Source organism: Carassius gibelio, chromosome B14, assembly GCF_023724105.1.
Source record: "Carassius gibelio isolate Cgi1373 ecotype wild population from Czech Republic chromosome B14, carGib1.2-hapl.c, whole genome shotgun sequence".
Lineage (NCBI taxonomy): Eukaryota > Metazoa > Chordata > Actinopteri > Cypriniformes > Cyprinidae > Carassius > Carassius gibelio.
The window spans coordinates 25,961,098-25,977,665 of record NC_068409.1 but is presented as its reverse complement, the minus strand read 5'-3'; the positions used below and the strand labels follow the sequence as shown (position 1 = coordinate 25,977,665).

The 16,568-nt window shown below is 38.2% G+C and overlaps 1 protein-coding gene across 9 annotated transcripts in view; it reads right to left on the bottom strand.

Moving 5' to 3' along the window:
• The window catches only part of diaph2 (diaphanous-related formin 2), a 382,480-nt gene that overhangs the window by 78,321 nt on the left and 287,591 nt on the right, over positions 1 to 16,568 (bottom strand). For all 9 annotated transcript variants that reach the window (XM_052574739.1, XM_052574746.1, XM_052574744.1 and 6 more), the window contains one exon: positions 15,841 to 15,965. In XM_052574739.1, the coding sequence (XP_052430699.1) occupies positions 15,841 to 15,965 (125 nt within the window). The remainder of the gene's footprint in view (positions 1 to 15,840; positions 15,966 to 16,568) is intronic.

Below are 16,568 nucleotides of genomic sequence, written 5' to 3'. Positions count from 1 at the left end.
ACTCTGACAGAGCAGCATGTGTGGCAATTACAACTCAGTGGTAGATGAGACCGGATGGAGCGATTTCCTACAGCACTGTGGCCTTCACAAAGTTGCCATTAGAGTCTCTGCTGGGGTTCTCTGTCTTCTGTTATTACTGTCTCTCTCGAGGCAATCTACCTCTCTATCATTAAGAACAAAACAAAAATCTGAGTATTCAACCATTAAAAGGCAGACATACTGTATAAAATGGTCAATGTGACAAAGAAACTTCCAGGTCATATCATATACCCCAAAGTGAAAAACAAAAAAATATTAAGTTACAGATTCTTAAAAATAAAGTTTCTTTATTGGCATCAATGGTTCTATGAAGAACCTTGAACATCCATGGAACCTTTCAAATGCAGAAAAGTTTATTTATGGTCGAAAAAGGTCGCAATAGCCAATCCTTTAGCAATATAGTGCAAGTCATGCCAATAAAGCTCACTTAAATTGAACTGAACTGAACTGAATTGAGAGAGAGAGCAAATCTAAACATAATTATTATTATTATAATTATTAGTTTTTGCAATACATGCACAATGTCATGCAAGATTTGATTCTGTTTTATTAAAGTATTTGATTCCCTGCTTACCTACAACTGTGCAATCACGTGACCACAGACACACAGAGAAGCTCATTAAAAACACAGATCCAGTATTTAATAGATAACAGCTTCTAGGCTCTAAGCGATGTATGTGGGGTCACACAGAGTAAGCAGATGAAACTCAGGGTCGGGCTTTAAATATAACAGGCCATGGCTGTAGGTTAATTGCCACAGTGGCAGGGTAACAAGGGCAGCAATGGATGTATGCAGACACTCTAGAGAAGAGAGGGATGATCTGTCTGATAGTTAAGTGCACGGCTGAAATTAAAGATTAGTTGGTCGGATTTGTGGGCCAAGGAAAGGTACACGGTGCCATTTATTAAAACGCTTCCCATGCTCAGCCTTAAGAGATTATGCTGTCTGCTCATCATCATACTTCTATATTTACATAACATATTCTTACTATCAAAGTGGCTCACTGATGGTCTGTCATCGTGTAGACTTCACAAATGCTGTGAAAGACACTTAAATCACCATTACAGTTTTATTTCATGCAAAACATCTGTTGCTTCATCATATAAACCCAACAAACATCTTTTTGTCAAATGTTTTGCTGTTAAAGTGTACAGTACTTGTGCTGCCTTTAAACTATATGCCATTTGATTTGACATTTTGTTATCTCATGCAATAAAATTCAGTCACTTTTAAAAGTAACCAAAGTGTCCGAACACTTTTTGGGGCCACTTTGAGAGACATTTTAGGGGCACATGAGGACATATATAGGAGAAACAGACTGGGATAAGAGCGTCCCCTCTGCTCTTTCAAACAGTGAGAAAAAATTAACCAAGAATTTCGGTTAGAACCATGGCCCACACACTCAAAATAAACCTAAGTGGGTCCTTACAAGAACAAGCGTAGGTGGACCAGTGACTTCCAGCTGTTGGCTGATATGCGGATGAAAGGGAACAATGATGTAAAAACAAGTAGATGATGTCTTCATTGATAGCATACAGAGTTACCTCAGCCAGCGTTGTGTCACAGTACAAAAAAGTAATTATAGGAAAGGCTTTCAGCTCAGGACACAATTAAAATGATTAAAGGCCAGATTTTGCTCACATACTAGATGATAATGGATTATTAGTCACCAACAAGGGCATAAAAATGGTAAATAGCTAAGAAAAGAAGGCAAAATAATAAATATCTTTTTCAGGGCCTTTATAGGATTAAGGAAGGTCAGATGGTGTCTCAGGAAAAACAGCCTGAAACTTTCCTTGTCTTTTCCACAAACAGTCAAAAGAGCAGCACCCCTGTGGGCAACGCTCTCCTACTTCTCTCTTCCTCCCTTCAGATGCCAGTGCCATTTCACAGGCCTCTCTAGATCTGCCCTGCCACACACACACACACACACACATGCACACCCTACCGTCCCCCATCACCTTGCTCTGAGATGAATGAGATCGCCACTGTCCTCAATCATCTTAATCACTACATTGGAAAATGCCTTGTTCACGGTTATCATTTTCGGGCTGCCTTCTGGCAGCTCTCCCTGCATCTCCGTGTGACAGACTGACTCTCACAAACACGCACATACACACGAGTGACCAAGATAGAAGAGTCACAGCTAACAGATGGTGGACGATCGGGGGGAAGATTCCTAATTTTGACTCTTCTGCCCTTTTCGAGGGGGCCTAGTTTAAGAATGTAGGTTCAGCATCTGCTTCCTGCAGCACAGAGGCGATGTGCTGAACGCTAGCAGCCTCTCCAGCGCGATGATGCAAGCGCAGGCCAACACCACAACCACCTGAGATGCCAACACTGCGCCGCTCTCAATTAAATGAATCATTTATATGGATCAAAAGAGCTTCTTTTGTTCCTCATTATCCTATAAAGATTGGTGTTTGGATGAATGAGAGGGAGTGTTAGGAATGTTGAATCAATGAATTGACTATATTCATGTATGCAAAGTCGAAATAAACATATTTGCAGTGTTGGGGAGTAATTTAGTTACATATTACAACGTTACGTAACCTGATTACAAAACAAGGTTATACTTTATTTTAAGGTATCCTTGTTACAGTGTAATTATACATTTAATAATGACTGAGTATTCATTAATTAAATACATGCACTTACTATAAGGTTAGGGTTTAGTTTAGGGTTACTTGCATGCAATTATGCATAATTAATGGTTATTATAATAGTAAGGGTATGTACTGTAACGTGTAACACCTTAAAAATAAATTGTTTTATCCAAAATAAATGTAACTGTAATCCATTATTACATAGGACACATGCTTATTTGACTACATAACTATATAGTTTATTTTGGGTTTATGTATGTGCTTTATTTATTTATTTACTTATTTAAATAATATTTTTCTAAGGCACTGTTACATGCCAGTGTTTTTTCTGTCACAGCTATGCAAAGATTTGATTTCGAAAACTTGTCTTGTTGTAATTTTGTAAATGATTAACAGTAGAAAACATGCATTAGAATTATTGAAAAGTAATTCAATGTTATCAGTTACATAACTAAATTATTCAAAATAGTTTCACTACTTATTGGGTAACTTGTACTCTGTAACCCATTACATTTCCAAAGTAACCTTCCCAACATTGTACATTTCTAATTAAACTCACCTAAAATTTAGTAACGGGAATTTGTAATAAAATAATTACAAATAAAAAGACAATATAATAAATAGAGAACAATAACAGGTGCATATAAACTAAAGTTCTAGCGCAATGAAAGTAGCTAAAGTAAGTGCAGAAAATTCAAAACAGAAACAGGCATCATCTAAAGTTATCTAAACACTGGGTGATTGTTATGTAGACATTTCGTATGCCAGTAACAGGAGTAGTCTGGTTTTGTGGGGTTGCATGCGTCCTGTGTGGAAATGGTGTGAGAACCACAGACAGAGAGTGATAGCTGTCACACACTGATGAGTACAAGAGAACAAAGATCACTGCTAACACATCTGAGACGTCAAACGCTTTCCACTTTCTGTCTTTCAGTATCCCCCCTAAAAAACAATCCTTCCTGATGGCCTACCTGTGTCCTAACCAATAGCAAGGGAGGGTAGCTAAAATCCAGGGGATCAACTGTAAGTCTTCATCACTAAGAGTCAATCCAAAGTCGGTGCTCGGTTCAGGCAGCTGGAGTGTGTCTGTCTCCCGAGCTCCGCTTAAATGACGAGGCTTACCGTACCTGTGCGAATGTCAGCCTCAATTCAAGACGGCCTGCTGAGTATTCCGCCGTGCATCGAAATATCATCAGCCTCCATGAAATGTGTGGTACACAGCTACAGTAAGCACATTATACAAGTCTTATGGCTATAATTAAGGTCCTATTATTTGCTGTTGTTAGATATTTGAGGAGATTACACTCTTGTTTTGACAGATCCTCGCCACCATGGTGCCGGGAGAGAGTGAGATTAAATGTGCAGTGTTGCTACAGAATGCTATTATTGTTATGCCATTATAACTCTGTTGTTTAAGTGGTATACAATTGTGTGCATCTTTAATGCGCACAAGTAAATGAGCCTTGCAGATCAGGCGGTGTAACTATTAGGCTACCGAATCAAGCCTCACGCAGTCGATTGAGTGGTGGCAGAAACAGCAATGGTCCACTGATCATAGCTATCAACAGAGCAGTAAATCACTGCACTAGGAATTTATTCACAACAATGAGAACAGACAGCTGAGATGCCCATCATTCTGTTCAATGTCTGAAAATTTGGTAAAAATTATGGGAAAAAAAAGAATAATAGCCTATAGTATAGTATAATATAATATAATATAATATAATATAATATAATATAATATAATATAATATAATATAATATAATATAATATAATATAATATAATATAATATAATATAATATTGTTTTAATGTTTACAATTATTAACAGTTGAAAACATGCATTAGAATTATTGAAAAGTAATTAAATGTTATCAGTTACATAACTAAATTATTAAAAAATAGTTTCACTACTTATTGGGTAACTTGTACTCTGTAACCTATCACATTTCCAAAGTAACCTTCCCAACATTGTACATTTCTAATTAAATTTGTAATAAAATAATTACAATACAAATACAAAATAATACATAGAGAATAATAACAGGTGTATATAATATAATATAATATAATATAATATAATATAATATAATATAATATAATATAATATAATATAATATAATATAATATAATATAATATAATATAAAACTTTTTCCTATGGGACTTAACTGAGAACCTTCTGGTTAAGTACAAAGTTGACCATTTGAAGAGCATAAAGGGCAAATTGCAGATGTGTAATATTGAGACCCACAGCCTTCATTATCTCCCTCAGATTTAGAGAAACGTGTGAGAAAGCACTGGAGAGGATGCTGTTTGCATCTGGGTACATCTACAGGGCTTGGACTATAAATAGTATGCTAAACAGTGTGAAAGACGCCTGAGACATCCAAAGAAGTCAATTGTGCTGAACGCTCAGGGAAGACTGTGTGTATTTCTTATTATGCACTCACTTTTCACTGAGGGCAATTTGTTGTGTTTGGGCTTATTTTTAATGAGGCAAAAAAGGCCTCACATATTCTTGGGTGTAAACACCTGATAAAAGCATTTCAAGAACACAGCACAAATGTTAAACAGAGAGGTTTTTTTGTTTTCGTCTTTACTGAACACAAAGCTCCAACACTGGTTTTGCAATATCATGGCATCATCATGAAGCAAACATGACTCATTTCTCTGAGATTTCAGGACACATTTGCAAGCATGGGCTCAGGCAGCGACACTGTGTCAGTGTGTGCGTGCATCTGTCTGACGTCCAGAGGCGGCATCGTGCTGCTCGTCCTGTGGAAGCATGCGGTGACAAGACAGCAGCTCTAAACAACCCCACCGTCCCCCTCTGTGTGATTGATGAGGCTAATTTTGTCAATTAATGAAGAAACCCCTGTTGATTAACATCAGATTGCAGTTTGTAACTGTTAGTGCACCGATCTGTCAGAAATTCATTTTAATTAGAAGTCACCACACTGTACTCCTCTATCAGCTACCAGATCTGCTGATCCACATCAAGACACGACTAAGAACAGATCGCACTTCCACCATAGACTTCATTTCAAATATTCGCTGAGATTCAAGGGTGCCCACCTGGGCTGGACTTCCTGCTAATGCCGACATTATACATCATAATTAATTTGAACGCGCAAGATAATTAGCATGCTGTATTTACATAATGAACCCGCTAATTGGTTCATAACAGGCGAATGCAGTCAATATATCTGGCTAATGGCATGTCTGAGTTCACATATATGAATGGACAGGGACATGGACAGAAATGCTACAGGGCTAAATCTAATAGAGGACAAATAGAGATGTATGCCAAATTGTTCGCTGTTCTTTCAAGGAAATCGTTTGGCATTACGTTAAAATGTTCAGACATTTAAGACCCCAGGAAATCGCTTGATGAGAGAACTGCTGACGTGATTTTATTTTAAAATAGGATGCTTGGGTAAGACATTTTCAAAGGCTCATTTCTTTTATTTGTATTGTTTCCAATCGCCAATAGGGTTCAGTTACATCACATATATATATATATATATATATATATATATATATATATATATATATATATATATATATATATATATATATATATATATATTTATTATGAGTAGACTAGCATGTACACTACTATAAAAAAAGCTATTTTTTTGTTGAAATTAATACTTTTTACAGCAAAAATTCATTAAATTGATCTACAGTGACAGTAAAAAAGATTTATGTTTCAAATAAATGACATTCTTCTGAACTTTCCATTCATCAAGTAATCCTGAAAAAAAAAAGTTTTGATTTTTAACACTTTATATTTATATTTATGTTTATTTTTATTTAATTTAATTATGCAAATCACTACATTACAATGATTTCTGCATCATAAGGACCATGTGACACTGAAGACTGGATTAATGGCTGCTGAAATTTCATCTTTGTCATAATAGGAATAAATTACATTTCAAAATATATTAAAATAGAATCCATTAATTTTATATTGTAATAATATTTCACAAAATTACAGTTTTAATGTATTTTTTATCAAATAAATGCAGGCTTTGTGAGCATAAGAGATGACGTCTTCCTAAACATTTGAACAAGTAGCGTTAATAAACGAAGCAAACAAACATGGATTAAAATCTATATTTTGATTACGTCTTTAATAAAAAGTCTTTAATTTTGATGAAGTCTTTAATTTGGTTTATAATTTGGCCCAACCCTTATCTGGTGGGAAGGCAAGTTCGCTGAAGATACTGAGGGCCTTTTCTCAGCCCTTCTTTTTTTTTTTTTTTTGCTTTATATTCAGCCTCATACTTCTTAAATGCACTAAAGAACAATAAATAGTAGCAGTGGTGAAAATTTCACAGCGTGGAGTGGAATAATCGGCAACCGTCCAACCCTGTATATCTTCAGCATGGACTAAGTACACTTCAACTTTCCATTTAAGAAATCACTGAGGCATCAGTTGTTATATAAGTGCCTTACAGTCATTTCTGCTGAGATATGGTGATAACGCTCATTATGGCAGACAGAAAAGAAAAGGTTTGCACAGTGGAGGCTCTCCGAGGCCGTGTTTATCTTTTCTTTATAGTCTACGGAAACACAATCCTTCCATAAAACATGCCCAATACACAGCTCTGATTCTCAAGCGTGCAGTCTTGTCCTAAAACAAATACATATGCAAACGGAGGTCTCTTTAGAAGCGAATAACACAACAGTATGTTTCCTCTCTCTCTCTCACATCCCAATTTTCATTTGATAAAGTAATTTGGCGACAATGGTGCAATTCAGCAGCGAGGGGCTGGGATTTCTATGAAAACATTAAATGAAAATGAAATTACGAGCCATGACGGCGGGTGAGTTGAAAAAGCACAGAAGAGCGAGTTGGTGTCTACAGTGGGATTAACACGGAGCAACAAGTGCTGAGTGCTTTTGCATCAAACCCACGGGCCCATGACAAATGAGTAGGAGAAGCTCTGCGTCTATTACCCGGCTTTAAGCCAGAGACTTCAGGGGTTATAATGAAGTACCGACTGGAGCAAAAGCAGAAAGTTCCAGAGGATGAGTGTTCTCTGTGGATCTTTGCCAAAACCCTCAAGACAACAGGGACATGCTCTAGGTCTCCATCTTTCTCTTTGTCTGCCTCCCTTTCAGATTGAGCGCATTCAAGTATGCAAACTAGATGTGCTATTTTTCTCTCTTTCTAAGGGACGAAAGTCCAGGGTGGTGGTTTTCTTTTCTAGGTCTGTTACGGGGAACCTTATGGCACTATTAACTAGAGACAGGAAGAGGAGACAGGGCAAACTGAATGGGAAGACATTGTAATGTTCAAGTGGTTACAGGAACAAAAGCTCCACCTTTCAGTCAAAAGAAGCAATAGTTGTCACATTTTATGGCTGTTTATGCTGTTATTGAAATACTGAAGAACAGATCCTTTCTTCCTCCAGTCAAGAAGAAATTAATGAGGAATGCCTTTCAAGTTCCTGTATATGAATTTAGGTAGTAAACATGATGTAGAATTGCAATTAAGATACAACTGAAAAATCAATTCAAATTTATATAAAATTCTGTGGGGGGAAATGCTGGCTGACAAAATGTATTAGACATGATAATAATAAAATATATTTGAATGCATAACAGGAGCCAATTTTTCAATTCTTAATTTTGCCAAACCTAATGAGCATGAGCTGCAGTTGCACTCCTATTACCCTACACAGAAAACAGCTGCCCGGAGGGGTTACCAAGATGGCTGCCGAGTGAACCGACTTGCCTGTAGGGAGTTTGCTACAAACACAAGATGACAGAGCTATAATTAGCACGGCTGAAAATAATATAGAGTCAGTTGTTCACCGAATGTGTGCCGCTCATCTACTGAGGCATTTAACTGGCCATTTAACTGGTGTTACAGGACTAATAACAGAAATGAGAACAGAACCAAATGATCCAGATAGAACAATATAAAGGACACATTTTTATATAAAACATGACTGCCGTTAGACTGTGTCGTTAGAGACTAATACAACCGGCTCAGATTCCTTATTTGATGTGTGAAGTCATACTGGCATCGGGCTAAAATGTGTTTTTTGATTAATCACGTTCTAGGAGGTCTGAGTTCTGACACTGGGAATGCAGCAGATATGAAGTATAATTCAAAAACTGATGGAGTGGAAGAAGATAGAGTGGCAAATCCTATCATCTATGACTGGGAAAAGACATTTCTTCAGGAGAATGTGGAGACCACATGCGACTTTGTGAGCTCTTAAGTGGGATCGGCCTTTATGTATTCCTCATCATCTTTCCGTACACCTAATATGCCAACCATGAAATGGAATGGAGCCTAATACAGATCACCACCTTTGGGGAGAAATGGACGGTGTCTCACATGTAAATCTATACAGACCTCCGACTTCCTATCTGGAGATTGTCCATGTCTCACGTACAGCAGAAGGAATGAAAGAGAGAGTCTCGACTGAAGGCTTTCACCTCCACCCGGGGAGTAGTATGCCTGTCAGCCTCAGTCTTAGTGGCCGTGTCAGCCCTGCGCTCTGGGTTAATGGACCTGCCAAATCAGCCCCAGTTTTCCCCCTCCTAACGAGACACTGATTGTGGAATTTCCAGAGTATCCGCACACATAATGATAACTCGCATTGAGACGTTTCCATGACTGACTGAGACCGAAACAACTACGAAAAATCAGGTCAGGCAATCACGAAAATTCGATTTATGGAATATGATAGCAGAAATATGCTCGATCTCTTTCATAGTGTCATTTTCATTAGAGGAGAGTGTAGAGCTGATATGTGTCTCTGGAGGTTGAGGCCCAGACAAACGCTTGTGTGTGACGAAAGCCGAAGCACGGAGCTGATGATTTCAACTGCTTGGCTGTGCTTTAGGGAACGTAATATGATCAAGGCAGATGAACTATCTGAGGGTCTGATGAAGATGGGGCAGCAGTGGGAGTAAACGTAGCTGTCATTTGGCAAACGAGTACCATACCCAGCCACTGATGAGAACCCGTTGGCTTGCAAAGAATACACAGAACTAATATCTAAAAAAGGAAAATGGGAGATACAGTGAAATTGAATCATTGATGGTTTATTGCTGTTATTATTATTCCTCCCCCACCCAAAGGTTCCAGTTTCCGCTAGAGTTATCCTTATAAAACAATCTCCCAAATGTCAATTCAATCAATTAAACAAGGCAATAATACCACAAATGGCCAAAGCAAAACAGCACTTTAACAATCAGCATCATTCTGCATCAGTGGCACTGATGTTCCATTAAATACCCTTCTAATCATGGCTTTACAAACGCAGCCTCCTCCCAAAGCACGGAGGGCCTTGCTGAATGGCGGAAGCTTTGAGGATGGGATTTGAAGAGGCAGTTATCAAGCCTCTCTGGTTCGTGCTGAGACTCCCCCACCCAGCCACACATCAAGGCAATCAAGTGCATTAGCATATGCAAAATCCTATCACACAAAACACATGGTTTGGATGCCATTTCCCAATAAACACGAATGTGCGCATGCCGGCAATATAATCACAGACGCGGGTGCCAAGTCGGTTTTGTGCTCAGACTTCGGCCTTTGCTTTCTTTATGACTATCATTACCGGAATTGCAATTATTATTTGGATGCGCTTTTGTTTATTCTGTTCAGGACCAATTAGAATTTGTTAATTAAAATCTTAATGTCTCCTGCGACACGCGGTAAATTCAAGTTAGCCATTGTTGTTGAACAATGCCGTCCCCCTGTAGACAATACAGTCCTGGAATAAACAAAAAGGCCATGGGAAGGAAGTCAAAGATATGGCCTGAATCAATCATCTTTTCATCCCTTTACTTCAGTCTGGTACTATATCAATAAATGAAAGAGGTGAGATGTGAATTGCGATTCATTCGCTCCATTATTTTCGAGCACATTTCTCTAGAATTAGAGGCAGACGCTGAGTTATTGTGAGGTAAACATAACCAGCGCAGGATGCCACCACATTCCTCTGACCTAATTCCATAATTAACAGAGGTTTGAGACTAAGCAGAGGCATATTCACAGAGAAGAGCTGGAGACACTGTGCAGGCTGCTGCAAACGCATCTTCATCAATTCATTAGAGACTTTGTACCCAAAGGTAAAATAATATTCACCGCTGATCATTCCTCACCTCGATTTGCATGATCTTCGGGAGCAATATGTAATGCTCAGAGATGTGCAGAGTCGCACAAGCCAAGCTTTCTAAGAAACCCTATATGACTTGTGATTTACATCAGGCGGATGAAATGTTCTCCCGCAGCACTCGGTGTATTTCCGCTTCTCTCAACCCATCAAACATTGATGCCTAAAGCTACTGCATCTCCACAGCAGGTATTAAAACACACAGCGAGAATGTGTGCCAGAATATTACAATGCATAAAAGGTGCTATGCTGGGAATCAAGTGTTATGCTGCCCTGCTGAGCGCTGGCCGACACTCTAAAACCAGGATGGAAACCACAGCTTTTCAAAACAAAATGCATACTGCACAACAGAACAATGGTCTCAGATATTTCTCTCTCCTAAAGAATGATTGTTTATGCCAGTGAGGTCAGGTGTCCCGAATGTATGCTCCTCTAAAAGCAGAGGTTAAAAAACACAGTAAATCATACATTTCCTATAGAATGACAGGACTGACTGCTCTAACACTTACATCGTGGGTGATTTGCTCTGTCTAACGAGACATTGTATTTTGGAGCTACGAGAGATGATTTGTTCATAGGCATTGTAAAGAGAGCCACAATAAAGTCCAAAGCTTCAGGGAGTCTTTAAAGGAACTGCACCCTCTATCTGAAAGGTATTTTTTTATATGTTTATGACTTGGAAAGTGAAAAGGAAAGCCATGCATTTTATGCACATATTCATTTAGTGAGTATGGAACAAATAACCATTTTATGTCAGCTAATATCACTTTGACAAGGCCTTTTTTCATTATCAAATATTTATTATTATTATTTATTCATTTAGACCAACTTTCATAGGAATTTGGTTAACATATGAAAAAACCCATATAAAACAATTCAATAAATTCTGATTGTTAATACTCCTAATGTTTAATTATAAATATATTTTAAATGATTTACTTCACATATAATTCTTAATCATATATACATATACTTGCAACAAACAAAATATTATATTTAAAATAAAAGTAAGAAATATTTAAAAGGTCTAATGAAAAGTCCGATATTTTATCTGAGATTAAAAGAAGCCATAATTCTGAGCGGCTTGATTATTTTCCTAAGGCGGCTACAACCCTATGACACTTATTACTTATAATTACCATAATTAACAAATATTATTAAACAGTACTGAATCAACTATATAATTAAATAGTTGATTATCCAAACTGAAGGCTGAAGGCATATGTGGTCACAGGCATACATTTATCAGTATTTAATGACTTCAAACATGGCTCATTTAATCCAAATTAAATGATAGATACAGAACTGTCTATTTTCTATCTTAGCTCCTTTCACACGTCATTGTATTTATCTGAACTTTTCTGTTCCTGCATGGGCTCTGTCGTTAGAGAGGTGGCGGCAGGAGAAATCGGCCAGCTGATTGGTGTTTTTCAGTCCCTAGAGAGAACAAAGGTTAAGTTAAATACCAGCCCACTGAATTATAGCGGAGCAAAATCTATTAGACAGACCCCCTCATCCGTCAAAACTCGGCCGCCAAATGCCGCTGGAACCGTTCCGCTCTCCATTAAGATTCCAGTACGCCGGGACCCCAGGCAGGTCGCTAGTTCATTTAAAAGTCTTTGTGGGGAGCCATTAATTTTGATAGATAGATATCACTAAACTGCTGAACAAACATCCTACTCAGTCATTTGCATACATTACAGTAACAGTGGAAAAAATAAAGCATTCCTACCGATAAGAGCTGCACGTATGAGCTACTCTGCGAGCATTACATCAGTTATTTAGAACGGTTTAAAGCAGAGGACTGTAATAACTATTCAGTTTTAATGTATGCTGTAGTGTCTTGTGTGTATGAAATGCTTTTATGTAATGAAAAACTCCCCATCCTCACCATGAATGCATTTAAGAGGATATTCCCGCAATACAAACAACACATAATATCCTTCAAAGCATGCCTAAACTAAAAACAGAAGAAGGGGAAAAACATTCATTGTTAGCAAGTAGTGTGAATTATGATGCACAGGGATCTTTGGTACTAAAAACAGATTAAATAATGTATACAAGGCAGATGGAGTGCATCTGTAACTACTCTCCCATAGTTGACCTAATACTTTAGATAAACACACTCTCACATATGCATGTTCATATTGCAAGAGGGAACATTGAGCAGTTGGTAATAAAAGCAAATTCCTTTATTTGACTTTAAAAACTAAACCTTATGCATATCAGGAGTTTATTTCTCTCTTGCAACAGTGTGCTCTGTGCATTCTGAAACCAGCCTTGATTTGCTGCCACAATCATTTCTATTTAATGGATCAATATATCCTATATATATATATATAGATTTTTTTAATATTGCAAAATGTCCCCTCCACAGTTTCAGAGCGGTGTGAAATGTGTACCGCTATTATTACATCCAAAAAAGCTGACACCTACTGAGGCAAAATTCCTCTACCGCTCTCTCTTACGGCCTCCCTCTAGTTAAAGGCTTTTTATCTCATAAAATTTGGTACATAGTAGTTCATTCTCTCCTACTATCTCACTGGCAGGGCTCTAAATCTGCAGTTTGAGCTGCCATGAAAACTGAAAAGAAACAAATGTTCTGCATATGAAACGCCACAATCGTATTGTGTTGGGTCTCCCTGGAGCAGCAGAGAGTAAAAACACACACACACACACACACACACACACACAGACAGAGAGAGAGAGAGAATAGTGTGATTTCAGGGTAGATTAAATCAGATGGATCTCAAGGCTACAGTTCATAAAAAAGGAAGAAATCTGAAGATTATGAGTGGCCACCTGTAGTAGTGTGATTTGAATGAGTATCTACAGGCACAGAAAACACTGCAAACACGGTAACATCTGTCTTTTTTCCCCATTCATGCAAATTTCCTTTCTCAACCCGTTTAAACAAACCCTCAACAGCGAATGTTTTTGAAATACTTCCTGCACTGTGGCTCTAAAATAGCATCTGCACTTGACAGTCATTTGTCAAAAGGTCACATTAAGGTCAAACACATAAAAAGGCGATCAAGAAGCCTGTTGTACGGCGAGCAATGGAGCACATCTAGCAGAAAGCGCGCACACCCCCAACCGGCTCCATGTTCACAAATTCAATCGCTTCTTCTATAACATCTAGCCTGCTGTCCACAATGGCCGAGTGAAACAGCTTTCGGCCTCCTTTAGCTCAGTGACAATGTCTGCCCTGTCATCCGCAAAAGAGCTGGCGCAGCTGTGTTTGAACGTGCTGTCAGTCAGCATCTCTGCGGCCGGGCTCCGACGCCTCTGAAAACGAGTCGCGACTGGTGCACAATGAGGGTGGAGCCATTCCCTTTCAGCCACGGCTCTCTCACTCGCTTTTTTTTCCTCTGCTGTTAAAAAATCCCTCTCGAATCATCAAACGGACGTGACTGCATTCAGCTTAGGCTGCACGCCGGCTCTGATGACAGATCAGGCGAGACAGGGACGAGATGCGTCCGCGCTTGCTCTCGGGGCCCGGTTGGCTTTTACAATCCTCCGGGGACGCAGTGAGGCCCCGGTGCTGCCGCAGTGGATCCACGCCTCTCCATTTCCCCTCACTCAAGTTCCAATCCTCCCCGAGTCCTGCTAATCAATACTGTCACTAAGGCCACAGAGGTATACTGGCTTGTTTTTCCGTGCCGCACTGCAGGCGAGAGCAGCTCATTGTTCTTAAATCATACAAACCTAAGCAGCCCTCTTTTACTAGGAACAGATTTTTAATGTGTGCTGGGGCTATTATTCTTATGCCACCCAAAGTGCCACATAAGCCCCCCATAAATCTCAACGTTAAGCTTGTGAACAAAGAGCTAAAATAAGGTTAACTGCTGTCTTTCCAGTGCTTGGGGAACATATGGGAAGACTCTCAGACTTGATAAGTCATTGATTAATGGTTCGTTCTTGTAGTTAATAACACCACTGAGGAACGGGGGTATATAAAAGTCAGGCCGTCGCTCAGAACGGGCTTAAAAGTCAAACTTGCCTAAATCAGCACCATTGGACTCTGTTTTGGCTCACATGCCAGAAAGCAAAAGTCAAACAAGTGTATAACTTCCTCACTTCGCAGAGTCTGAGAAGTGCTGTAGCATCTAATTCGATTTGAGGGCAGCGTTTCTGTTATCGAAATGGGAGAGGTGCTTTGAGAGCTGATAGCCCTTAGAAAGTTGGCGTGAGGGGGGCAGTGGCTGGTCAGCAGATGTAATCAGCATGGGGTTATAAGTGTAGAAGGCTAAGAAGCCCTCCATTCGAGTCTGTGGGGAGAAAGTTGTGCAGTATAAATAGAACCCAAGATGAACTCCCTTTGGAGAGACGAGGAGAACGCTGATAAACACCTCACTTTGAGACAGCCTATCCAAGCCTATCCAGGATTTTTGCCTTATTTTCTGGTCAAAACATGTAACCATTCCTAAAACAAGATACATTTGACTTTATAAACCTATTAAGTCTATATTTATAATTTCTGAAAAACAACAAAATGTAACGATAAGATTTATGGGTGTTATATATGTTTAAAAGAAGTCTGAGGTAAAAAATTGTTTTAAGAAATTAATACCTTTATGGAGGAACAAATGACGGTAATTACATTAATAATGCTACAAAACTTTTCTTTTAATTTTTTCATATAATTTTGGTAATTATAAGAAATGTTTCCAAAGCATTAAATTAACAGACTGTTTTGACAGAATGATACTGAAGACTGGATTAATGGCTGCAGTAAATTCAGATTCAGGAATATGAATCAGGAATCAGGAATAAATTACATTTTAAAATAATCTTTTCTTTTTTTTTTTTTTTAAGATAAATACCGCTTTTGCTGATCATATAATGAATCTTACTGACCTCAAACGTTTGATACCCCAAATGTTTGTAGTAAGAAAATGGAAAACAAAACAAAAATACTGATTAAGAATGAATCTTTTTCATAGCTACAGGAAAAAAGAACCTCAGCACCTCATTAAACACAGAAGCCTTTAAAACTTTTTAGCATTGGAGAAAAAAGTAGTAAATGTGGAAAAAAAAGGATATTGCCATTTTTTCAACAAACTTATCCTGCTTGTCATCAGTCTTGGGGAAGTTCTGGATGTCGTTCTCCAGCCTCTGAATATGCCGTTCCATTGTGTCCAGGCTGGCTTTCAGGATTTGGGCAGATACTGTAAAAGTCAGATAAAAACAAAAAACATAAACAAACAATGGATGGGTATGCTGAATAGTTTGTGGCCAAATAAATAATTATCCAAGACAAGAAACATTTTTTTTATTTTATGACTCGAGTCTATGAGCTCATGCTTAATTGTACTGAGACATAGTGTACAGTTAAGCTTCATTATATGTTATCTTATGCATTTATTTATTTTTTTAAGTCTCTCCATTTTTTTTTCTCCTATAATGTGTAGGCGGTAGTTGCCTGCCTAATTCATCCTGTTTGATGAACTCAAGTGCTCTTCTATAAAATTCAACATCTTGACAAGCATATTAAGTCCAGCACCTAACTCAGCCCTTAGAAATCTTTGGTTATGAAGTTTGTTAAATACTGCACTAAAGCTACTGTCAAAGGGTTTCTATATCAACTTTTAAACTCTGGAGACTTTGATCAGTGACAATATTACTTGAGGCAACACATGCCACATTGAATACTGCTAAATAATCATGCATGAAACATACAGAAGTAATGATTCAGGCAACTTCAGTTGGAATCATCACCCATTAACACCATTATAAAGAATGCAGCATTAAAAAAAATGCAAGCAAAAATA